This window comes from Cataglyphis hispanica, chromosome 4, assembly GCF_021464435.1.
Source record: "Cataglyphis hispanica isolate Lineage 1 chromosome 4, ULB_Chis1_1.0, whole genome shotgun sequence".
NCBI classification, from domain to species: Eukaryota; Metazoa; Arthropoda; class Insecta; order Hymenoptera; family Formicidae; genus Cataglyphis; species Cataglyphis hispanica.
The window spans coordinates 6,143,619-6,169,932 of NC_065957.1; the positions used below are offsets into that span (position 1 = coordinate 6,143,619).

Consider the following 26,314-nt stretch of genomic DNA (forward strand, 5'->3'; position numbering starts at 1 on the left):
CCAATATTACAAAATTAAGTGACGTTTATAAGAGGCGGCTAATTATTTTTCAAATGTGACCGCAATTTACATTATCGTGAATGGCGTTGATCTTGACATCTTCTTTCCAAATGAGGTCGCAGGCGAACAAAAAGCTTGTTGTTTCAAAAATGATTTTTTTCCGAAGAATCCTCTCGACGTCATAATTTCGAAGGACCAATCGCGTTTTCACGCTGGATCTTCGTCTCTTCGTTAAGGCGCGATGGAGTCCCTGAAGTAGAAGTCGGCAGTTCTTTCGGTAGTAGATTAGTTGGTCGTTTCCGTTGGAAATATCCGTGGAACTCTTTTCATAGAATGATCTTTTGACGATTCAGAACACGCGTCCTCACAGACTCCAGTAATGCCACGGCACTCGTAAGATCCTCGGCGATCGCGCAAAGTCGAGAAATCCCGGCACGAACGTCCTCAAAGAGGATCAGGACGCGCCATAGACGCAGGCCGAGTTGTCTGGTGGACTGATCTTCTCTACGGGTAATACCGCCGCTCTGTGCCACTCGTCACGAACCTGTTTCCCGGAAATGATAATGATTGCATACTGTAGCAAGATAAGGGAGCGATGAAGGACGGAATCGATCTCGGTCAATATTATTCGTATATTTTCGGACTTCTTTTCTAAGATTATGAGGAAAACAAGTTTTTTGGCAAAAATATTATTGTTTGGTTGCTATAAAACTTTTAATTTTTATCTGCAACAATAGTTACAGTAATGCTTACGCATTATTTTATTATTATAATTTTTTATTTGTATCTTTTTCATCAATTTAAAAAATTTTTCATTTTGCCTATATTTAATTTGTTTAAAAAATCAATTCTTGTTGTTTTTATCTTTTTTATATAAGTTTATCTCTTTTATTTTGAATATAAAAACAATTTCAACAAAATAATAAATTGCAAAAGTAAAAGCAGCATTAAGTCATAATGCGCTCAATTAGCTCGGTAGGAGTACAAAGAGTGCTAAAACTTTAACAATTGTCCGATAAATTTAACATGCGCATGATTAATCTCAGACAGTATCCCGAATTATGAATTGTGTCGCTGCAACTCATCGTAATGTAGGATTACGTATTTTGTTGGAACAAGTAATTAAAACGCTTTTTATTTACAACTGTCGTAAACGGTGATTGTAAAAAATGCAGTCTATATCCGATTGAAAACGAGTCGCACCTGTTCAACTTTCGCAAATACTCTCAGTAAATTGAGACCGGCCAGTTTCTTGATGTCGTCCTCCGTCCATGCTGGATCTTCCAGCAGAGTGGCCAATAGTTGTGGATATCTCGAGACATCCTCTAAGCCTGTGGGAGTGCTACGGAAGGAATAAAAAGCTTGTGTGAGGTTTAAACGATTTATTTCGTTGAGTCGAGAGATATTCAGAGAACGAGGTTAAATTGAAATCATTATAGCAGTTGATGCGTTGTTTCCATTTTTGAAATAACGTGATTATTATGTAATAAACAATTTCATCGTTTATTTATATATTTATTTTTAATATATATATAAAGCTGGTCTTGAATATTTTTAATTCTCTTTTTAGTATTACTTATACAAATTTCTCACATTTATTGATTTAAATTTAAATTAATAACATAAACTATCGTGACTTTATATTAATTCTGTGAACAGTCTTCTTATTATAACTAAGCATTGAGCTCGAATACAGAAATATTGACTTTGTAAAATTAGTTTAATGTGAAACGTATATTAATTCAATTATAATAAAGCATTTGCATTAAACTTATGATTTTATTTGATAATGAATTTTGATAATGAATTTTTAAAATAATATGTAAGAAAAATATAAATTAAATTTCTTTGTGTCTAATATAATAAAGTTTAACATTTAAACATTTAAGTACCATGAGACAGAATAGAGAAAAGTTTATATTAACAGCGATATATTTTGTAATATACATTATGAGAATCATCATAAGTACTTTATGAAAGTTTCATGGCTATAGAACAAAAGCTGCTCCTTCGTCATTGTTTCATGCGTCCCCCGTAAAATTAACCTCCCGGGACTCTTCATACCCTTTTCAAAACAAGCAAAGCAATTATTCCGAGTGTTGTAAAAGAGTGGAACTCTGTGGGTTAAATACATATTTACGCGAGACCGTAGATTTATTGCGTGCGATTCGTATCTTTCAACAAGATTAATCATAAATATTATTGAATTGAGTTATATGACAACGCGTCCCGTCTCTGAATATCTCTGCCCCTTGTGTGTAGAAATATAGTAGAAAGAATAATTACAAATTTATCCCGTCGAAACCTGCTCCGATACCGACGTGATCGATCCCCGCCACCTTTCGAATATGATTGATGTGTGCTGAAACAGTGCAGAAGAACCTTAATCATTCCCCGTCATGGCTGGCGCGTAAAGCGTCACATAAAATATTTTATTATATTTTAATATAAATGCATATGCGCGCGTTTACCCGAGGGAATAAAATGTGACTGGGGAATAACGCGCGGTTATGAAGTAACGCGCTTATGTTTGTCACGCATGCACGCGTAAAATAAAATCCCTTTTTATTATCGTGACAACGAATTTTTCAAATATTTGCAAGAATTAAAATGGCAAATATATATTTCCTGTAAAAAGAAACTAAATGATTAAGATGAATTATAGTATTTTTATAAAATTGAGATTAATGCTCGTTTGAAGAATATATGGGAATCTTTTTTCCTAAAAGTGACTTTGAAAATGAGATTTACAATGAAGAAATTTTTTTGATATAAAATAAGACGAGTATGATAATTGCGTCTATCACATGCAATATTGAAACTGCAAATTTACATACCAATAACATCTTTTATAGTCGCGGTGTTGTTGCACGTTATGAAGTAGGTATAAAAAGGGACCATTGCTACGCCGCCGTTCTTAGCCTGCAAATAAATGCATTGATATCAAATATATTATGACTGTATTTCTTTCAATTCTTAAATGATAATAGAGAATATGTTGTAGAGCATCGCGCGTAAATTATGATATATTGTATTATGGATTATTCTACTATAATATACAGAACACACTTATGAGACATTATGGATTATTCGAGATTTTATTTTTAATAAAGCCACGCTTTAAAAATATTATATGATCTAAAATCTGAACAATAATTTAAAATGCATTTAAAGATTTATATGAACGATATATAATTGCATCAAGAAAATTAACAATAAATTATCATGGTTATAATAAACATTATTAGAAATAAAGTAAATATATGGATAAATCGAAGAATATTAAACTTTATTCAAGATAAAGTTATCTTTGTGTATCGGCGGAAGTCATCAAGTATTTTAAGAGACATAGTACGCAATTGTCTATTTGATACCTAACTTCGCTTAAACTACATGGGCAATGTTAATTAGGGTAGCAGGACGGCACGGTTAATAACACGTTACCGGGCAAGCCATCCGGCTTAGATCGTTGTTACTCATCCTCTCGTTCTGCGGGTATAATTAAGGGAATATTGATCGTCCGTGGATGAGAGGATGGAGTTTGTGCGAAGATGTTATACTGACTTCTCAAGAAACTGAAGAAAATGTCGGTTAATTAATTAGGTACTATCTTCTTTCTTGGAAATGTCGAATAAACCTTTATTTGTATTGTATTTTCAGTTGAAGACGCGTTTCAAAAAGGTAAGCATTCATGAGAGAAGAGAGAGTAATAAGCTTTAAAAAAGTGATATTAGTCTAGTAATAGTATCGTCTAAATTATCTTTTTATTATATCGTTTTTAAAATTAAATATAATTTTTTTTTTTAAATGATTATTAATAGCGGATTACTAAATGCAATAGATGCTTATCTAAATACTTAACAAATGGAGGGGAAGGGCAAGATATCTAACAATAAAATATGTGAAATATAAATGTGTCCGTCATTCTATATATCATCGATCTCATTGTTTTTTCGCTATTTTTATAATATATCGATTCTTATTTTTATATAATTTTAAATTGTTTCTGAAGAAGATAATAAAAAATTTATAAAAAATTTATAAAAAATTACTTCTCAATTAATTTTTTATATAATTATATTAGAATCTATTTTTCTTTTTCTTTCTATAAATTAAACTTTGATTAAGATAATGTATCGTTCTGATGATGTTGATGAATGACGATATGCTACATCACTATAGAATGTATTATAAAGCTTAAAATTTGCATTGTATACCTTTTGCGATAAAGTGTCGAAGTGTTGATCTAATCGGCAATAAGTTGAATTTAATTTCGCTAACTTAAAGCCTTCCCTGAGTTTAATCGTCAGTTCGTCAATCGTTAATCGACAGCCACGCGCCACGAGAATGAGATGAAATTTTAATGAAGCGTCGTTTAAGTCTTCGCTCAGCCAACTGTTACACGATTAATGAGACGTCAATTATTATACCGCGTTTATGCTTCCCGCGAATTTAATGGCCGAGGAAAAATTTCGATGTCGCGATCGAAAGAGAGAGAGAGAGACAGAGTGAACGAGATTAGCGCCAATTGGATTAACGCCAATCGTTGGTAATGGGTGTGCGCAGAATTACCGATAATAACGTGGATTAAGCTTCAAACTTCTAACACACTCGTGCTATTTTGGCGCGTTGTTTCCGGGGTCACCGCCGCTCGAAATCATTTTGACATATCTCTTCCGAACCTGGTTCCATCGGTTACGAATAGTTTGCGATTATCTCATTACTCGAACAATTTGAACACCCGATACTTTGTATGTTAATATAGATTCTGCGTTTCTCTTGTATGCTTTCACATGTACACATAAATACATGAACACACACACACACACACACACACACACACACACACACACACTTACGTATTGCCCCGCGTACGCTTTACAACTTTGTGGATTACAAACTATTCTCCTATCGCATTCGATTCGCACACACGGTTGGCTTCACTTTGCTTGCACTCGACGAATTTAATTTTGACGTTACGCATCTCGCTTTCAGAGATATCAGATCTGTCGATAAAACTTGTGTTTAATCACCAATACAGCGCGTATATCTTTCGTTTTGCTTTCACATCGTTTTTATTTCTTTTTACATACGTTCAAACGATTACGATATAAAAAAATAATATAAAAAAAAACAGTTGCCGGCAGTTATTTATTTTTGCACATTTTGTACGTTTTATTTCTTCTCATATTTGTGAATATTTACATCTTAGCTGTATCATATTTTGCTGTATCTTTACTTTTCATTATATCATTATTTTAATAGATTTCATTTTTTTTCTAATTATACAACTTTGCCAGATATAATACATTGTAATATAGTAACTTTGTCAATAAATTCTTAATGAGGCTATTTCGTGTTATTATAAAATTGACAATTGCATCCTGATTGTATTCTTTACATGCAGCTGCCGATTTTGGATTTATTTTTTTTTTTGTTTATATTAATTTCGCGGTTTTGTAGGCAAGTCTAGTGCCTTAATATTAACTTTTATTAAAATCGAGCTTTGATCTAGTTAGTTCGTAACAAATGTGTGCATATATTATCGGTTCCAAATTAAATAATTGCGATGAAATCAAATAATCAAAGAAAGATTGCATCGCGGCGGCGAGTAACTTCTGCACGCGCCGATTTACACTCTTAAGAACACGCTTTGATTTCTTTTTATCTGTCACTCGTTCCGCTTGTACCAAAGAGATATTTATTTATTTTTTCTGTTCACTCATACTCTGTAGTGTTTTCTAACTAAACCTTCGACGTGCATAGAGTGTCGAAAAAGATCCGAATAAATAAAAAAATAAATAAATCTGTCTGCATACACGTATTGTAGTCAACGTAATGTTTTTTTGCGACTGCACATTTTGCTATCTGTGTTCAGAAAATGTGCAATATTAGCATCAACGGAATGATCAAACTGATTTGTTTTTCTATTTTTTTTTTTTTGCGTGTTTAATTATATTTCTATATTTTTGTCTACGTGAAAAACTCACCAGATTTCTGAGCACGTCGTCCGGCACGTTTCTGGTAGAATTGCATAGCGCTCTGGCAGCGCTATGCGAGAAGATCACCGGCGCCCTCGTAGTCTGTAGAGCCGCTCTCATCGTTCTTGTCGAGACATGCGAGAGATCGACCAACATGCCCAGCCTGTTCAATTCTCTGACAACTGCCTGGAGAATAATGAAGCACGTTAAATCTCTTCCTTCTTTTATCTATATATAGATAATCTTTTATCTATCAAAAGATAATCAAGTATATTATTTAAAAAAAGATAGAATAAAGCTATGTGAATTGAAGGATTACATTAAATTTATGTCAATATTATATTAAATCGCATAACTCTTTTTTGCAAAAGATAAATTAAATTTAAATAAAAACAGTATAGATAGATAGATTTAAATATAAATGGAAAATATACAGTTCTTTTAGATTTTTGCCTATATTTTTCGTTTGTTGTCTTTGAAATATCGTTTTCTAAGCAACAAATCGATAGTGAAAATGCTCAATAAGGAAAAGTATCGAAACAATTCAAATATTGTAAGTGTTCCTAAACTCGAAGTGATTGAATTAAAATATCGGATGACGTGCTAGATTTGAGACGAAGTGCCTTTATTATGGCGCGAAAGCACATGGAAAGGATCGACCGGGAAGGGCGAGAGAAAAGTAGCACGAGAAACGATGGAAAGGCCGGCGGTTTCAGCGAGCGAACATTAGTCGGGAACGCAAGCAACCGCCCATTCCATCGTGCGATAGCAGTAAAAAGCTTCGACGTATTGGTGGTAATGCGCAGGATCGAGCTTCGCGTATTTGTGTGGCCTTCGGCTTTGATAAACACGTAAATTTTCACTTGCATCAATTATCTTAAGAGCGAAGTAAATTTGATTGTTTGTGAAACATTGCGAATTTCAACGACATATAAATTGCGGTGCGTTGATTTTGATCAATTACCCTCGAAACTTGATCGATTTTACTTTCATAATTAATAAATTATTATTTATTAATTAACCCTGCGCAAGATTGCTGAAAATAGTCAAATAACAAACAAATCAATATAAATCAATATAATAATAAATCAATAAATATAAAACAATTGACAATTTCTCTTCTATTATTTTTTTTTATCGTTTAAAATTTAATTAGATATAATAATCTCTGTTATTTTATAAAAGACAAAAAGTTACTAATGCGAAAAACTGTTAAATGTCAATATTTAAAAGAATAATATGAAAAATATTTCACTGATATTTATAAATATTATTATCTGATATTTAATTATTATTTTAAAGATTACGTTTGAATGTTGTGCGTGAATTTTCTACAGATATAACGGGCAAATTTTGATAAAGACAGCTCTGTCGACGCGAGCGGAAAAGGAAATGGAGGAAGGTGGGTGGAAGAACGAATCACAATGGTCCCGTTTTTCCGGCTTTAAGAGTGAGGGTAGCTTTTCTCGGCGCGCACGATTTCATCCGAACGATGCGAGTCTCATGCGTCGATAGCAGAAACGACGTGCATTGTTTTTGTGGAGAAACAGTCTTTGCATGTCGTTTTAGAGACGGATGATTACGCGATATAAAGAGGCTCTTTCTTATCAGCAGCATTAACAAGTGACAGGCAAGAAGAAACATCATTTGTATGAAATAAAAACATGCAAATAAAGTCACCAGTAGTGAAAATCAACGGGTAAATAGTGGATAAATAATATGAAATTTTGTTACAAATTATTTTTATTAATAAATAAAAATATACATCAGCAGATTATTTGAGAAAGAATTTGGCATATCGTATAACTAAAAATAAGCTATTTAAATATTACATGCTAATCTTTTCATCAATGTTTTAACTGTGATATTTTTTAAATTAATAGTATCATGCAATATTATTCATCAACATCGCACTCGATATCGTATACACATTCTTGCGAAAATCGAAAGAGAGAAACCAAATTTTAGAGTTGTCTGTATCCCGTATCGGATGAATGGTGAATTTTCGCGTGTAATCCGATGCCTGTTGCTGGGTATCGAGCGCGACGAGGCTAGACGAAACTAATCGTCACATCCAGAAGCCGCAATAAAATCAAGCCCACGTTGAAACCGTGACAAATACTACGCCGCGAGCTATCGCCATAATTCCACGATATATCACCGCGACGCGTTAACGGTGATTCGAAATGTAGGTGTGCGTGTGCGTGATGGGCGCGCTTGTATCGTACACGCGCGTATTCGCGCACCTGGTGAACGATGCCGGAAAATATGGGGCTCATTCGATAGAAATAACAGGATGAAGGAACAAGAGAGTAAAATGCAAAAATTTCGAATTGCGCGCGTTTGTGCAGAAACGTACACGCAGATTCGCATCGTCGCAGTTGCACGCCAGAAGTGTGCATGTCGCATTTACAATGGTAGGACATCACGATATATATATATATATATATATATATATATATATACACACGCCAAGGGATACGAGAACAATTTTCAGATTATTCCATCTATCTTTTTAAATAAGCCGTAGAGACGCGATGTTTCTCTTTGAAATGGCGTGCGAAATCTACTGTGCGAACGTACAAATGGATATCTTTAATATACTTACACTTTGATATATTGTAATTTAGAAAATTATATGTTAAAGTTAAAAATTTAGAAAATTATTATATCAAAGTCGTTTACGATTTTGTTATATTTTGTTTCTTTTTTTTAATTTGTATTTTAAGATTTAGAAAGTATAATGTGCAAGAATGAAAAGATCTTTATTAGAATCAATTTTTGTTCAAGACTAAACTCTAACACGCGTATAAAATATTTGCTAAAAATATTTCGATATCATAGACGGGGGAAATGATATTACTTTCTCGTAAATTATCGCAATTTTGTGGTAAAAATATAAAAATATTTCGCCAGTACTACTATGCCATCAGCAATAACATTTTTGTACCGCCGGTGTTTCGATATAGCCAACAGTATGCTGGAATAATCGAGGCAAGCCAGATTTTTCGCGCAGCAAATAATACAAGACAAGATTGATATTGTATTTCACGAGTGGAACATTCTTTTGTACAATTTATTGGCAATATGGCTGGGGACTCCATTCATTTTAGTAATTAATTAACCAACATATCCTGGAATGATATACAGGAGAATAATTTTGACAACATCTAAACGTTAATTCTCGTTTCTGTCTTTGATTTGTAGCAAAAAAATAAAAAATTAATATACATAAATAATGCACTAAATAAAGCACTAAATGATGCACTAAAATAAGATACACTAATTATAGAAAACAGCTTATTACAGTTAAATATATAATATGTAAAAATGAGAAATTAATGTTTAAAGAGATATAATATTTGGAAAGACATTATGGCGACAGTGAATTATTTCAAAGATTTAATTGTTGAAAAATTTCAGATGGTTAGAATATCTATTTAGCATTTTACGACAACGAACATCAGTGATAAACTATGGAGCATTTAGCGACGCGCATCGAATTTTTCTCTGGAAAACTTGTCATTTATTAATGCGAGATTTAGCCGTTGCAAGGGGTGCGAGATAACGGAGGTGGACCGTTTGATTTACGTCCTCACGCGCTTCCCTCGTCCGTTTTCCTTTTCCTTCTTCCTCGTATCTGTTCCTCCCATTAAGCTTTTCGTTTTTCCCACTTTTTAAATCAGAAGCTGCTATTGCCACGAGAGAACGAATTTTGACAAAAAAATTTAATCGGTGCGAAATGATCCGATGCGGATAGGATTCGTTTTTTTTCTTTCGTTTCATTTTTTTTTCTTTTTTTCGACGGATATCGGGATTCACGTAATGTCAGAAGGCGCGCGTGGTAGAAATCCATCCTGACGTAATCGTCGAACTTGTGCGTTAATACTCGAAATCCCTCGACGAATTCCACGCGTTAAAGTGGGTCGAGATATAATTTGATGAACGCGGCGGAGCGACGAGAGTGATAAACGGAATGTAGGTCGGACGCGATCGGTTGCGCGTTTGTTGACGATCATTTTCCCGGTTACGTAGTGGAAAAATAATTCGAGCAATCGGAATGGTGAAATCGCAAACTAAATCCTGCCACAAGAATTGAAAAGATCCCCGACATAATATGCGCGTCGTATCATCTTGTTTATTTAAATATTGGAAAACGTTAACGTACAAAGCTGAGACATAATAAACAGTTCTTATCGATGTATTATACACAGTAGTAACTAGAGTTTATATTTTGTGAACTTTTCTCTTGATTTTGGAATACAAAATTAATTTGAAACATTTCGCGCGTAAATACAGTAAAAAGAAATTATTTTTTAAATAAGAAATTTTGAATATTAATTTAATACAATAGAGCATATTATTGCGTATTATTAATGAGAATTATTATTCAATACGCGACTGTTATGGATGTACTTTATACAAATTTTGATCAGCGGCTTATCTCTCTCTTGTATTCCGTGTGCTGATATTATTATTTCCCTGCAGAAACCTCGTACTTGGCAAAAAAGTTGCAAACTTATAATGCAAAATACTCACTGCATTATATATTATAAACTAAACTGTCGCGCGGTCGTTTCGCGAAATAATAGCGGAGCGAGTCTTGGCCGGAAGTCTGCAGTATTATTTTTCTGCAGGATGTGTGGCGTAAAACCCCGTCCGCGATTGTAAAACGGAAACTCTTTCGGAAGCGTGTATGTGCACGTGGGTATTTTTTGCGAACACGATATTTCTCTGTTCGCCGAAAAAGGTGAATCCGCAGGCGGAGTTAGTACATAATGTAAATGTTGACTCACTTTCCCAAATTCACTGAGACCCGGTGTGGAGTCCTGAGTGTTGTTCGTCTCGCCAACGGAACAGACTGCCCTGCCAAGAAAAGATCTGTTAGAACATCGGTTTGCTTGCGAGAATCCAGCGGTCGCACTGCGCGTTCGCGTTTACTTGCTTTCTCTTTACATGAGCTTTAGACGAGCTTTTATGTGTAGAACGAATAATATTTTCTAAAGTAAAAAGTCATCTTGTGTAAACATCAAATAATACGCGGATATTTATTTTATCAAATTTTTGACATGAAATAAAGAAATATCCACAATGACGTTACAAATTATTGATCATGGAGGTTTATATATCATTAATTAAAAAAAAAAAATCGATTATCACAAGCGATATCCAGATTTAAAAATATCGAGACTGAATTAGATTTTTGTATTCTTAGTTCGTTAATGATTTAGATATGGCTTGAACTAGATACTCGAATAGGAGCGAGTGGTCTTGATCAAATGATTTAGGTCAGATCTACGTAAACTCTGCTTTTGCAATTGCGTGATTTGTTATTTTTTAGCATCATTAAAAGCTTTTCTTCAAGTTTATCCAAATTTTTCAAAAATAACGCCTACTTTTATTTACCTATTTATCGTAACTAGTTCTTGCTGTTTGTTAAATATAAATTAATTACTAGTAAAGACAGCAAGTCTCGCGAGGTATCTTTAAAAATTGCTTCTGTAAGTGCGAATGTGTAATGATCAATAAAATATTTTATTTAAAATATAATATTTTAAAATCATATTAATGGTAGATTTTTTATTGTTGCTGAGTATAATAGATTTGAAATTAAAAAAAAAAAAACTGTCATTTATCTATTACTTAGACAGTTCTCTTTAATTTTGCTCTATAAATGTCTCAGCAATCATATTTTATAATAAATTTTTAAAGTAATTATATTACCTGAAATTAATCAAGCTGTAATAACTCGTTATCTATTTATACTTTTGATACTTAATTGTCACTGTTTAACATCTGCATTTGATCTCTAATCTTTGCAAAGTAAAATATGCATTTTTATGTAAAAGTTCAAAGAAACTATCGAGATATTTTCCGATCATAATTTGATATATTGTGCCTTATTTTTTTTTTTCTTATGAAAAAGCGAAAGACATACAAAATATCGATAGAATAAAAGTGAAGATTAGAAAACAAGTGATATAAAGGCGCAAATGATATCGAGAATTTTCCATTTGCTCTCACACGAGATGGAAACGTCAGAGATGATTTGGAATTATCATCTAGAACTGTAGAAAATTCAATCGGGTCGACAATCTCGCGTCCCTGGAGGAAGAGAGAGAGAGAGAGAGAATGGCACGCGACCGAAACAGAAGAGCGATGATAAGAGATGAGAGAGAATAGGGTCAGAGACTGACATTAAGTCGCGGGTACACGTCGGAAAGCAATTCGGATATTGTCCCAATAAAAGCACGCTTTTCCTCATGTGGATGCCGGAAATCTCGGACCTCAGAGATGAAACCGCATTTTTATGACGAGTTTTCTTCAGATGCTCTATATGTTATAGTTTACACTTTCATAGGCATGCACTTTTCTGGATGCTCCAAATCACTTTGTTGTTCGAGCAACTACTATCATATGTATTTACTTTTGGTTCTCTTCTATAGGAATGCGTAAAGATATTTTTATGAAAAAAAATTACTTAGATTTAATGTAATTAATTTTAAAATAAAATTATGATCTCTGAAAGTTTTTATAATATTAATAACTGAGAGAAAAAGACAGGGAGAGATTGCGAGGAAATTCACTTTCTCAATTTTTAATATATTATATGTTTTCAATTTTCCAATTTTTGCTCGTTGTAGAAAGTTTTATGATGACATACATAATAATATCTCTTTTATTCACATTATATTACTTGATTACACAATTTATTTGTGAATAATAAATAAAAAAAACATTTGATCTCTTCTTCCTTTATCTCGAGAAAACTTGACCCCATGCCGAGAAAAGACTATCTCCCGTGTCGTGTGTTGAGCAAGACAACATTGGCGTAAATTAGGGAGTCAGACGAGAGAAATATGTATTGTACTATATCCGAAGAGAGATTTGCACGTGAGAACCCGACGTGACTCCGATTCTTATTTACTGTGGTAAGCATCCTAGTGTCGAGGGAGACATAAAGCAGGTGAAGATCGAAAAGTGCACGGCAAACCAGGTCGGTGCCCATTGTCGTATAATACTTCGACCTTAAAACGGCGTTAGAGTTAGTGACATCGGCGGTCACTATTGTAATTTACATCCCGAGAGCCAGCGAGTGAGGTATCTAGCGCCGTTCCTCCAGGTGTAAATCCTATTTCGTGTGGTAGGCCACAGAGGGTGAAGATTATTATGGTTCGAGCATGAGTCCCTTCCCTCGTAAAAGATACAGTGAGCGATGGATTCTCAGTGAGCAAAGGATGAGTGCGGTTGGTATTCTCCAAAGTTCTGATCAAAGAAAGAAATACAATACGGTAGCTGAAAAAAATAAAAAAGAATTGCGATTGTGTGCTGCGAGAGGTATACTTCTGAATTTGATATTTGTTTGCATTATCTCGATAACATCGGTGTCAGCATAATAATGATCGTTTTGTAAAGAAAAAGTAACGCAAATGTGTTCCAAATGTGTTCTTTCAGTTATCTTTCCGTTATGATTATTATTATGTCGGAAGGATAATGGGAAGTTTTGAGAAAGTAGAAAAACTCGAACGAAATTGTTTTACATGGTTGCGAATAAAATTACTTTTGACGAGGAAAAATTTGTAAAGCGACCACGACTTTGTGTGTACTAATTTATTGAATACAAAGACACAGGGGAGTCGAACGTCGTTGTTTTTGCGCTCGTATCTATGGCTCGCGCAGCTCACAAATAACGTACGTTGGATTTACCACAAAAAGGCGACTCGTCGCGGGTCACGTGATTCAGGATCGAATGGATACATAAAAGCGGGGTCTTTATTTACAACTCCATGCGGCACTCGGCATCAGGGGATGCATAAACTTCGAGTTAAGAATCGATGTTTGAGGCAAAAGAGGAGAAGCGCTTTTATTCTCCTACCCCCTCCCTCCCTCCCTCCCTCCCCCACAGTGTTGTTCCTCTCACAGTCACGGAGATGCGAGCGAGCATGTATAATAATATACTGCGCTACTTGCATATTTTTAAATTTTGATTATACCATTGAGAATTGAATAACTTTTTCAGTATTTTCTATTGATATATTGCTGCGAAAAGAAATATGGAGTTTTTCATTCTAAAATTGTAATAAATAAATGACGCCTTTAGAGAGCAATAGTATATAAAATAACATAAAAACAGGAACCAACCAAATTTATTGCTTTTATACATGAAGATTCAATATAAAAAAGATGCAAGTGCGAGAAAAAAGTCTTATTTAATTATAAATATTTTATTTTGAAAAAATGTGCAAAAGAATATTCTCTCCTTTTATGTGTACGAGCATCGATTTTTTAAATATTTTTGTAACTAATAAGTTATTTAGAAATTATATAATATTAATATAATAGGCTCAATTAAGCAAGTAGATAATTAGAAATCAACAAATGATAGAATAGATCAAGTGAAGTCAGATAAAGCTTGGCAAAATTCGAAAAGAAAGTCAGAGCAATGTAAAAAAGATGCCTTTGCGATAATAGATTAAGGAAATGAAATTAAGTAAGTTGATTTCTAGGCAATGTGGAGATCGGTTTTCTTGATAAGGATGCTATTGCTCTCACTTTCTCTCTGCGAAACGAATTTCTTCTTCCGCTATTTTTTTTTCGGATGCACTAGGAAATAGATGGTGGCTTTGGGGTGCTTCCGAAATTACTGAAAAGAACTTCCGAGCGTCGAGATTTCAGGCTCTCGGTTAAGCCGATCAACCGTGGAATTGGTTTGCCTCTAAGAGTAGATCGTGATACGAAGCACAACGAGTCCTGAGTAAAAAAACTGGATGCTCGATGAACGAGCGGCTTGTATATCGAGAAACTTCTTGGGCGCGAGGTAAGAGGCGATAAGAACGATGTCGAAAAAACGTAACATCCTGCAGAGTTTTGATGATCTCGTGAATGAGAAACTGCAGTGTCCTAACTTTAATGAAACGTACATCAGCACGAATATAATAGTATCGAAGATTACATTAAAATGCGTTTTATAATAAAGCTCAAGATTTAGGTAGAGGTAAATAATTTAGATAATTTAAAAAAAATTATATGAATTTTTAATTTCTATTAAGTTTGACGATTTAAATCGAAAATAATATGTATTTTATATATACAAATATGTATGTATATAAATATTTTTTATTTTAAGTATCATTTCTTTTTCAATATAAAAGTGCTATAATCTACATATCTATAATACATAGTCAATTATATGCGCAATGTAGAAAATAACATAAGAACATATTAGTTTTTATTATTACTTTAGTTTTGCTGATAAAGAATAATTTTATTACAGTGAGATAATTCTTTATTATCATGTTAATATTATAATGATAATTCTTTATTTTTGCGCGCCATGTAATCGGCTTGTTATAAGACTATTATTTCTTGTTGTGATTTAAAAAATTGTGCCAAGTTAATTACGTAATTTTCAAAAAAGATTCTTATACACTCATGATTCATACTCACCAGGAGGTGTCGCACGCATGTGTCAGGGTAAGATATCGCGCTCCCAGACCATAAAACGTCCTGAGAACACCCAAGGAATTTCCCAGGGAGTGACCCCCTTCTACTCCGATTAGACTTGCGATTTTTCCTTCTCTATGAGCCTCAATGAGACCTATACACATATATGTCATGATGTAAATACTTGTTGCTGACACTGATAATAAGCATGATATACAACTTTTCAAAGAAAGAAATTATTTGATAAATAATAGAAATTTTTTATTTCTATCATTTTTTTTTCTCGAGATGATACATTGCAGTAATTATGTAAAAATATTTTAGGACTCAATAATATTGATATATAACATCATATTCGACTTTTAAACATAATTTAAATCGCATTTATAAATACAATTGTATTGAGACTAATTTTATTAATAACATTTTATTACTCGTTATATTATTCGTGGATATAATAATATTTATATTATTATTATTTTAATAACTTATCAAACGTCATACTTTTACAATATGTTCTGGAGTGTATTATTGTTTTTTTATTTTACATAGCTATTCTACGGTTGTATAGAAAGTGGGTCATATGTTTTAGCGATTAAACGTTGTAAGTACAACACTAAAAATTGCGATAGTATAGTATTGACAATGAAATTGCCGAGAATACTTGAACCTCGGGGAACACCTAAGTACACGAGTTATTTGAGGCTCATCCTCTCTCGTAAAACTACGAATCATCTTCGGTGAACTTTGCTCTCGGCCGAATTATGCTTCTTCCGTGAATCAGCGAAGTCTCGTCTGTTTTTTCGTCGTGCCCCGTCGGCGCGAGTTTTATAATTCCTTTTTTCATCCGGCTGAGATTAAAGTGACACTTTATGAGATTAAGCGGGACCTCTCGGGTTCGGGGAATTATGGTGTTCATAGATTATTTACGATCTTCGTCGGTGAAGAGATCGGATGAAATCTCGGAAAGTCGATCTCTCTCCGGGCCGTTTTGAAAAAGTGAATGAAAAGATCGGTAAAAATCAGCTTTTAGATCCGCTTTCGAAAGTACTTTCAGGAGTGCTGTCGATCGTCTCATTGAAACTTTCAGGCGGCATTGAAACGACGACGTTGGGTATTAAATCGCCTGATTTATCGTATTTTACATCGAACATATCGATCCGTGCGAATTATTTATTTAATCGTACATCCTGGATTTAAAGTTTATTTTGCGCTGCGGTATTAACGATATATGTATGTATATCTATAATTCCAGAGATTAATGATAAATTCGTCAGATACGTAAACTTCTTCATCATCCTGTTGCTTTTCATTCACTCGCTCAATAAAACTTTTCACGCTGTACTTCTTATTACAGAACCCATGCTATTCACGTAGTTTTGTTTATCTCTTTGCACAACTGTCGGTAGATTATTATTGATGTGTTAGTTAATAAAATTGATATAATTGAATTTGCAGACCGTACGAGAGAGTGGGATAAATTTTTAAAACAATTTCAAAGATATGAATATCTCTCTCTCTCTCTCTCTCTCTCTCTCTCTCTCTTTCTCTCTTTTTTTTTTACAAGATTGATCTAGTTTTGATAAGTTTTCTGAATTTAATCTTTTATTTTAATTGCAATATGTTGTAAAACGTTTTATAATTTTAAGTAGAATTTAATTTTTTATTTGTATTGTTGAAAGAAGAAGTCAATTAATATGACTCAATTGCAGAATCTCTTAATTAATGTAAGAATGTTGAATTAATGTTATAGAATGTTCACGACATAAAAACTGTGAATATAATTTGAGAATATCGAATAATTCTGCAAAAAGGTGCAGAACAATTAATATTAATTTAAAGTTTTTACATGCGTTTGTTTTTTATTCAATCTTTTATCATAGTAGAGTACACTTTATATAGCATTTAATATGATTTAATATCTTTTATCTCGATACAAGAACGCTGTCTATCGAGAAACGCGCCACTGATCTCGAAAATTAAAAAGCTGGTAATCTCCTCTTGTAACTGCTCTCTGCTTTTGCTGCTTTGAAAGAAGCTCGCGCGGAAGCAGCTTGTTTCTACTGAAAAATAAAACGGATTTAAATGAACATACCTAGTGCTTTAACGAGATTCCCATTTTCATTATTAATTACTATATCTCCAACCGAGTCTTCTACCACACACGACGGTGTATGAGTATAATATAACTTCTAAGAGCCGGTTTGCCTAAAACAATTATATTCTACATTACATGTTTAAAAGCTGTGGTAAAATGTTAAAATATAGTAAAAAAAAATTTATATCATTAATACAAGTCATTAATTTATCGATACATTTTTAATTGGATTACTAATTATATTAACTTAATAATTTTGTTGCTGTATTTTTTCCTCTATGAACTAAAAGTAATCAGACAGTCTGCTGTACAGTATATTGTTGATTATTAATTTAAAAAATTTTAAATTTGTAGCCTTTTTTGTAGTGAATTTCTAAATTCTGTATAGCGAGTTGACGACATTGCGGTTTTGACCACATCCAGCCATTTGTGGTACAGGTTCGTGTGCATAAGTCGCTGGCTTTTTCACCTTTTGCCTTCTTCATGCCACGACCTCCTTTTCACTTCCCACTTGGCGAAGTTTCTTCGAGCTTATGAAAATGGCTGACAGCTTTCCAGACTGGGTTACTCGCAGTAAGTTCCATTGCAAGGCTTTCGTTTGCAAGGCAGTGCTCCAGTCGCATTTCTTCGCTCGCTCTTCATATCTCTTTCATATTTCAGCGGCGTGCAACTTGATTTTGAATACACAATGCATGTCTAACCGATTATCCATTTACATAGGTGTAACTATCGCAAAAAAATTACATTTTCCTTTGTCAAAAAATTATAGTCATCAGTCATAAAAAAATCTATGCCGTATAGTCGATTGTATATATATTGTGTATTCGTAATCAAATTACATTAGTAATAGTGCATTCAAATACTTTAATAATTTTATTAAAACAATTTTTTTAATAAAAAGTCGACTAACAATTCCTCTCAAAAGATTGCGCCCTTATAGTTTGAATCTAATCTTAATTTTTCTAGATGGATTATTTATGCAACGTTTGCAAAAGTTTCCGTTATATTCTTATCTCTCTTTCACGCGACCTCGATTTGATTTCAACAAGCTTATGAAAATGGCAGTTCGGATTTCCGAAGCAAGTTACTTGTCGCAAAAACTTTCACAAGCTTTCGCGTATCTTTCTTGCCATCCTCTCCTGTTTGGCATTTTCTTTTCTTTCAGATTGTGTGCACAGTTTGTTCTTTATTTTTGTGCTGATGTTATTCCGATATTTTTTTTTTTTTCATAAATATATCTCTTTCTCTCGTAAAAAAACTATTGCATATTCGATGAATTTTATCCTCCATTAGTTGGTTCCACCAACATTCCGCAAATTTTCATTAACAGACGATAGATTGACCCATCAATTTAAAAAAAAATTTTGTAATCAATTTTCGTTAAAAATAGAGAAGTTCAATAGTCATCGGCGTGAATGCGTGTGTTCGTGAAACAAAAAAAAATTTGCATGCAATGTTTTATGCAATCTTTTTATCTTTTTTCTGTATTGAAATAAAATTTCAATATAGTGGTTTATATATATATATATATATATATATATATATATATATATATATATATATATATATAACATATATACATATAATATATATATAAAATTTATATATATATAAAAATTTCTAGAAATTTGAAACAATAAAAATATTTACAGTAAAAAAAAATATTTTTAAAAATTTTTATAAAATATGAATATATACATATGTGAAGTGTAGCGTTTTATATGTTTCACGTTGTATGTAGTATGACAGAAATTGATTACTACATTAAGCAAGAAATTGATTACTGCATTTAGCCCGATAACATTAAAATTTTAATAACATATTGTTCTATTAATGTATCAAGATTAGTTTAAATTAAGGAATAAAGATTCGAAGATACAATGTGGATTAAATCTTTTTTAAAAGTGTAAGACTCTTAATATCCTTATAATAACTATAATATATTTGAATATTATAGAGTCAGATCTCGTATTATCTTATGAATCAGTAAGAATCTTCATCGCTATGGATAGCTTCAGCGATAGCTTCATCACTTTTGTCCACTGACGATAAATCTTCCACAATACAAAGTTATGCCATCGAATCGAATCCAATAATGACTTTCCTCTTCAACTTCAGAGAAGTCGAGCAATTAATAGCGACCCTTTATCCTCTTGAATCGTCTCGATGAGAAACTTTCTCTAAGACGTCGCTCTCATATCTATTGGTACTGGTGGCTAGCGCGTTACATTTAATAACGTAATACGACGGTCACAAGAATTCTTTCGGTTACAAAAGATGCTCCTCAAGTTAACCGGATTGCCGAAGGACAATGGAAATTCCTGGATAATACTTATATACCAAATTCATTATATGCGCTTTGCTATTGTTGAAGCTTCTGTTCAAGCTCGTAAATAATTTTATTTTTCATTTTATCTTGTACACATATCATATTATTTTTATAATATATGAATTAAGCGTTATCATTTCTTTATAATCTTAAAATTAATTTTATTATAATTTTATTATAATTTTATTATATACGAATTATGGCATTAAATATATTTTATATCAAAGTAAAAAGAGAGAAAGAATATTTTTACGCTTGTAAAGGAATGGAAAATAAATACATATATTTTACAATAAAAAATACATAGGTGTCAGGCTGTTTAGAATAAACTTTTTATAGTTTCTATTATACTGATATTAGAAAAAAGAAAAAATGCATTAATGTGTTTACATAATAGTACGAAAAAAAAATTATGACGGTAATTCTATCGTGTAATATGCGGTGGGATTACAAAATTATTACAAAAACATTGTATGTGGATCAATGTTAATGTATGTTACTCACCTTTGACAGAAGTAACCAGAGTTAAGTGTTGAGCATTCATTTCGGCGAGTCGACGAATCACGTCGATCTGTTCCAGCGAGAGTTGGACTGCGTTTAATTGAGCTGCACCGCAAGGAACGTAGGCGGACCAAAACTGAAAACAAACGTATCATATCGTATTAGATTGTTTCGAAATAGTCGATCATTATTTTTAAAAAATTTAAAAGGATACAAATGAAACTTTTTTTTTTTCTTTTCACATAAAAAATAGAAAAACACAAATAAATAAAACTGATTTTATATGATTCCAAACATTAATATATAATACTTAATAAAAGAAAAAAAAATAAATATTAAAAGATACATTAAAAATATTATTCATTATTAAACGATAAAAGAGAAAACAATATTGCTAATTGATATTAAAAAATTTAAAGCGCGTGCAGTACTATTCAGTAAAAATTCATTTATTATCGACATTTATAATTTTGATATCTATTTGTAATGCAATTTTAAAAATGTTTTATTGTAAAATGTTTACAAAATAAAAATCTTATAAATCTAAAAAATCGATTTTATATGGAATATATCTTTTAAACTATTTCTTTCGTAAATATATAATATTGATTAATTAAAAATGTTGAAAAGGACTGAAAAAAAGAGGAAGTAAGGAAAATTAATAAGTTCAAATGTTGATATAAATTAATCATATCAAAAGTAAACGCATTTGGCAAAGTTATGTAGAAAACTTTTTTTATGAAGAGGAAATCCATCTACGTGAAATTATGCATTCCTCTGTTTAACATTTCATTCAGCTTTGGAGTTAGCAATGGTAGTAAAGCATCGCGATAGAGTATTTTAAACGGAGGATTATTAACCTGCCGCATATTCGCGTGACTTTGATATAGCGTGACTTCATATTATAATGTAGTATTGTCACGTTCGTAATTGTTCACACCATTTTGCAATTGCCGAGCAAGATAAATATTTGTCTAACACTTCACATTAAATAATCCAGGTTTGATTTTCACGAAATACCTGTTTTATGAAAAAGATCGATATAGTTCTTTATCAATAAGAATACATTATATATATGTTTTTATATTTTAATTATTCCTTTAAATAATAGATTAAGTAGCTAATATTATTCTACTCATGTTCTACACCAATACTTTTTTTCCTGCGTTATATATCGGAAACATGAATTAATTGAATTAATCAAAAATTTTAATATCTAATGTCAGAAATTTCAAAATCTAGAAAATTAATTAGGATAGAGGAGAGAACTTTTAAAATCTCTGTTTCATATCTTTTAATTTATATTAAAAAAAACAGAAAAATTGGTAAATTGATGTAAAAATGTAAAAATTTTGATATCCATGATCGAATATCGATCAAGGAAAAAACTTAATATTTTGCAGAAGTTGAGATATTCGGATATGTAAGATTTCTAATTACTTCTTGCGATTAAATTGGCATAAAATATATTTTTGAAACTCGTATTCTCACACTTGATTTTAATTTTTATTCATACTTGGCGTAATGTAATGTAATCTCTAAATATGTTTATCTATTCGCAGTTTATGTTACGCAGCCGCTCGCGGCGTTGAGTTAAACGCTCGCGGTACTCAGCGAATGTTGAATTTCCCAGATCGGTCGAGCATCCGACGTGCGTCGTCGAGTAATCGAACGTCCATATCGTCCCAACGAGCGGAGAGATGCGTAGCACGCAGCCTAGTTGCGGCTATACGGTATTCGGCCCGAATTTCACTGCGCTCTCCCGGCTTTGAGAGAGCTAGCGTTACCAATTACTCGGTGGTCTAATTAACGCCGAGTTGCCGCGCGCTGGCGTAAATATTGAATTTCGGTTCCGGGTATAGTCTAACGCGATTGGCATCCTCGATTCTCGCGCCGCCGGTCTTCTCTTTCTACGTCAACGTTATTATACTAATCGCATGACGACGTATAGGATGGATGGGATGATATGTCGGGACACCGCGACGGACAAAAGGGAAAGAACATATGTGAGGAAAAACGTCAGGTCAGAGAGAAAGAAAGAGATGAGCAGGAAGGGAAGCAGGAAAGATGGGAGATGGAAACATTATTCCACCATCGTAGCGTTTCACGAACAGTTTATTTTTTTTATACCTACCCCTCTCGCATAATCGCGCGTTATCGTATATACATTTTTTTTTTTTGATAATGTTTAATAATGCGAGTAAAGGCATATTTATATGACACAGTCATTTCAATCGCGCGATTACAGATATTTTTATATCTGTACATGTATGAATACCACATCGTATTTTTTTTTCCGAATAAATTGGGAAATTATGGCAAATGTCACAAATTCTCGCGCGACATTCTCGTATAATCCACGAACCTAAATGCATACGATTTATTGCCCTCGGTAGTAACGAGCTGCAAATTCAAATAATCCGCAGTATTTTGCGCGCAGTAATTTACACGAGTGCGGATGTGCGTGACGCGCGTGTAGACATCTTTCCGGTACATCGCGCGACAGAGAGAGAAAGAGATATAGAGATTCGCGCGATAGGGGGTTATTCGTCATGGCGAAATAGACGCGCGGGGATGCTAATAATCTGACGCCGTTAACTGATGGAGTTAGCATCGCGAGCAGAGCGAGCGGAGAGCGGATCTGATGTTTCCCATCTTCCGGACAACCCCCTCCCCTCTCCCCCTCCCCCGCTGCGGCAGTTTGCGCAAACGATCGTATGGTGGAATCGCAGTTAATAATGATATCAAGGGGTGGGAGGGGGCAGGGGGTATGACAGATAAAGCCGTCCGACCGGAAAGCTACGTGCCTTCTTGCAGAAGGAAAGCAGATAACACCGACGAGGCACGAGTTCAAAACATGCGACGGCTGCCAACGGAATATCCGCTCGATAGCGGCGCGACGTTTCGAGAAATCCGGGGGCGGAAACGTTATTTATCGAAGAAAACGTATCTTGAGAGCGTCAGCATAAACTGGATAAACAACGATGCGGATTAAATACAAGCCGCTTCGTCGTCGCTTCGCGGAATAATGTCAAATCTTGTAATTGCGTTAATAAACGCCAAGATACTTGAATTTATGGGTAGCTGAGAGAAGCGCAAAGGGTGCATGTGCATCTTCGGCTATCTGTGACATTATACGCCTACGTGTAAGGAGTCAACTAAATGTAAAATATTATATTTTATTTGTGAAAACACAATCGTATTTTATTTGAGATATAAATGAAATATTCACATTTTCTTTTGTAGATTTTTTCTTTAAAGTTTACGGTTATTAAATATTAAATGATATCTGGAATTATAGTTTATATTTTTTTTTAGTCGAAGCTTTCGGAACTTGCCGGAACTCAATGAATGTATATTATCTGTGTTGTTCATATAGGGAGAATTACAATATATATTTTCTTTGCTAAGGCAAAGTCGCGCAATGGAGAAGAGCTCTCGAAAACAAAGCTTTGATGCGTTTTGCGCGCAAGTGCATCCGCAGTAAGAGTTCTCTTGTTTTGTATTCCCTCGAAACGGCTTTTTCCCGACAAGAAAATCACTTTCTTACAGCCTGTGCCAACGGGTATTTTCAGGAGGAAAGTCGTAGAGAGACAGGTGGTAGGGTAGAGAGTAAATACAACGGTGAGACGGGATTGTTGGTCCAGCGTGGCCGACTTCGCGGATGAAGCTACCAACCTCGCTGATTATCTTTTATCGCAATTGTCTTGCTGCAAAACTTCGGCAATCATTTCGCGGTCACGGTACTTTCTCCGCGTTGTCGTCGGCAGTTAAAGGATAGAGGGAGGATGGTAAAGATCGAACGAAGGAGTAAGCAGGTCAGGAACTCGCTTTCCGTCTCTGTATATGCATCCCAACGAACTGAAAAGATACGAAATTTCGTCGCGCATCCGCTACAGCGAAATTTCTTCGTAAACAGAATTGTCATTGTTAAGGATATTGACCTACCTACGTAAAGTACATACGCGCAGCGAAGTTTCAGTGGCTTGATTCGAGAAACAAAAACCGAATTTGTTGTCGTCTTCGACTTATGAATGCATCTCGATACACTCCCGCGAATTACAGAATTTTTTCTTGTTTTGTTATATCGCTTTTATAATCACACTTTTTCCACGATAATTCGAGCGGCGGCAGAACGAACAAAATGGCTGTATATTTTTTTAACACGATCTTCATGCGTATTTTTGTAGAATTAAACAGAGTAAATTTCCTTGAGAAACTCACAAATATTTATTTAGGAAATAAATGTTATTTCTGCTGTAATTTTGCGATAAACATTATGCTGCATATTAACTAACTCTGCGTATAATATAATGTATATCGATAAAGATTTTATTCGCGATACAATACGCAACTGATTTTAAATTGTACGTAATTAAGGCCATATTTTTATTACCACAAATTGAGAAAACATATATCGCAAAAATAATAATATAATAACGTTATATTCAATTTTTTATTTATTATATTTTATTCCCCTGAATTATTATTTTTATGTTATTATTGTTTAATTGTGAAGATGCTAAACAATTTATCGATCATTTTATTACAGTTTTAAATGCATAACGCATTTTCGTTCATCGTAATCGTATATACTACATTGCAGATAAAATTTATTATATTAATTTCTAATGACAAATGCTATATGTTATGCTCCATTCCTTTTTATTTAATCTTCTGGCATTATCGGTGAAATCATACTGACGATAGATATTCTTGAGCCAAGAAATAATTAATTAATTTTTATTAATAAAATAATGTGAGAGAACATTTTAGCGAAATATATTAAATTCAAAATACCTCGTTAATTCATGAATCGAAACGTCCGAATTGATCCATTTGTTAACACTTTATATATTATTAATAATAATATTATATGTTATAAGCCGCATGTTACATACATATATGTGTCAATCACAACACGGTCTTTATTTATTTATTATTCATATCAATATTTATTAGAAATCATACTATGTGATTACTCAAAGATTAATTTTGAATTCATAATTACGTTATATCATATGTGTATATAAACACATCTTTCTCTTCTATTATTTATATGTTTACATCGTTTTATTGCAAAATTAATATATATTTATAATATATTATTAATGTATTATTGTGATTATTTTCTTAAAAGTACTCCCAGAAAAATTGTATAATGAAAAAAAGCTTTTAAAATATTTTCTGATACATACACGATTCTCACCATATATATATATATATATATATATATATATATATATATATATATATTTTTACATTCTCTGTGTTATAAATTCATCTTGTTTCCATTATACCAGTTTTTCTCTCGTTCAGTTTTGAAACAAAAATTACTAATTTGTCACGCAGTGTGCAGCAACCTCTGTCCTTCGTAAAAAAAAGTAGATCAATCATGTCTCATCAAAACGCAGTTAGTAAAATTTCCGCCGCTGGCGAAAACTTTTGTGCCAACTACTTCGCGATTCCCGGACGCTTTTCTTGTGTGCCGCTTCTAGTTCGCGGCGCTTTTTCATAACGTTTTCTTCGGCTTGCCACAGAAAACGTGCGAAAACCATTTTGCCACCAAACTCCGCTCGCCATTCTCTCTCAGCGTGCTTTTATCTATGCATAAGTACCCGCCTTGAGCCTTGAACTTTGCCGCGGATGCGGATTTTCATCGCGCGTTAATGCACCTTCGATTCGTTCCCGAGTTGTTTCGTTGTAAACGCGAAATGAAAGCGAACATCCGTGCGGTATGATAAATTGATTTTGTAAAGTAAAATGATTTGAGCTATTTTCTAGAGAAAATTTAATGCGCGGTTCTTTGATGCTTTGAGGATAATGTAATGTTGGAGAAATTACCGTGATAAAAATTATGTGAAATAAAATATTATGCAAAAATATTATAACAATAATAAAGCAAAATACTTAAGCGTTTTATCTTGATAATCGTTTTCAAAAAGTTTTAAAAACGAGTAT

General features: G+C 33.2%; 1 protein-coding gene across 1 annotated transcript in view; it reads right to left on the reverse strand.

Moving 5' to 3' along the window:
• Positions 1-289: 289 nt before the first annotated feature.
• LOC126849297 (dipeptidase 1-like) overlaps positions 290-26,314 on the reverse strand; it is an 85,231-nt gene continuing 59,206 nt past the window's right edge. Inside the window, exons 5-12 of the mRNA XM_050590989.1 lie at positions 20,357-20,489; positions 15,429-15,579; positions 10,778-10,847; positions 5,991-6,167; positions 2,838-2,922; positions 2,287-2,362; positions 1,204-1,342; positions 290-544 (exon numbers count right to left, since the gene is read on the reverse strand). Coding sequence (XP_050446946.1) covers positions 455-544; positions 1,204-1,342; positions 2,287-2,362; positions 2,838-2,922; positions 5,991-6,167; positions 10,778-10,847; positions 15,429-15,579; positions 20,357-20,489 — 921 coding nt within the window. The 3' untranslated portion in view covers positions 290-454. The remainder of the gene's footprint in view (positions 545-1,203; positions 1,343-2,286; positions 2,363-2,837; positions 2,923-5,990; positions 6,168-10,777; positions 10,848-15,428; positions 15,580-20,356; positions 20,490-26,314) is intronic.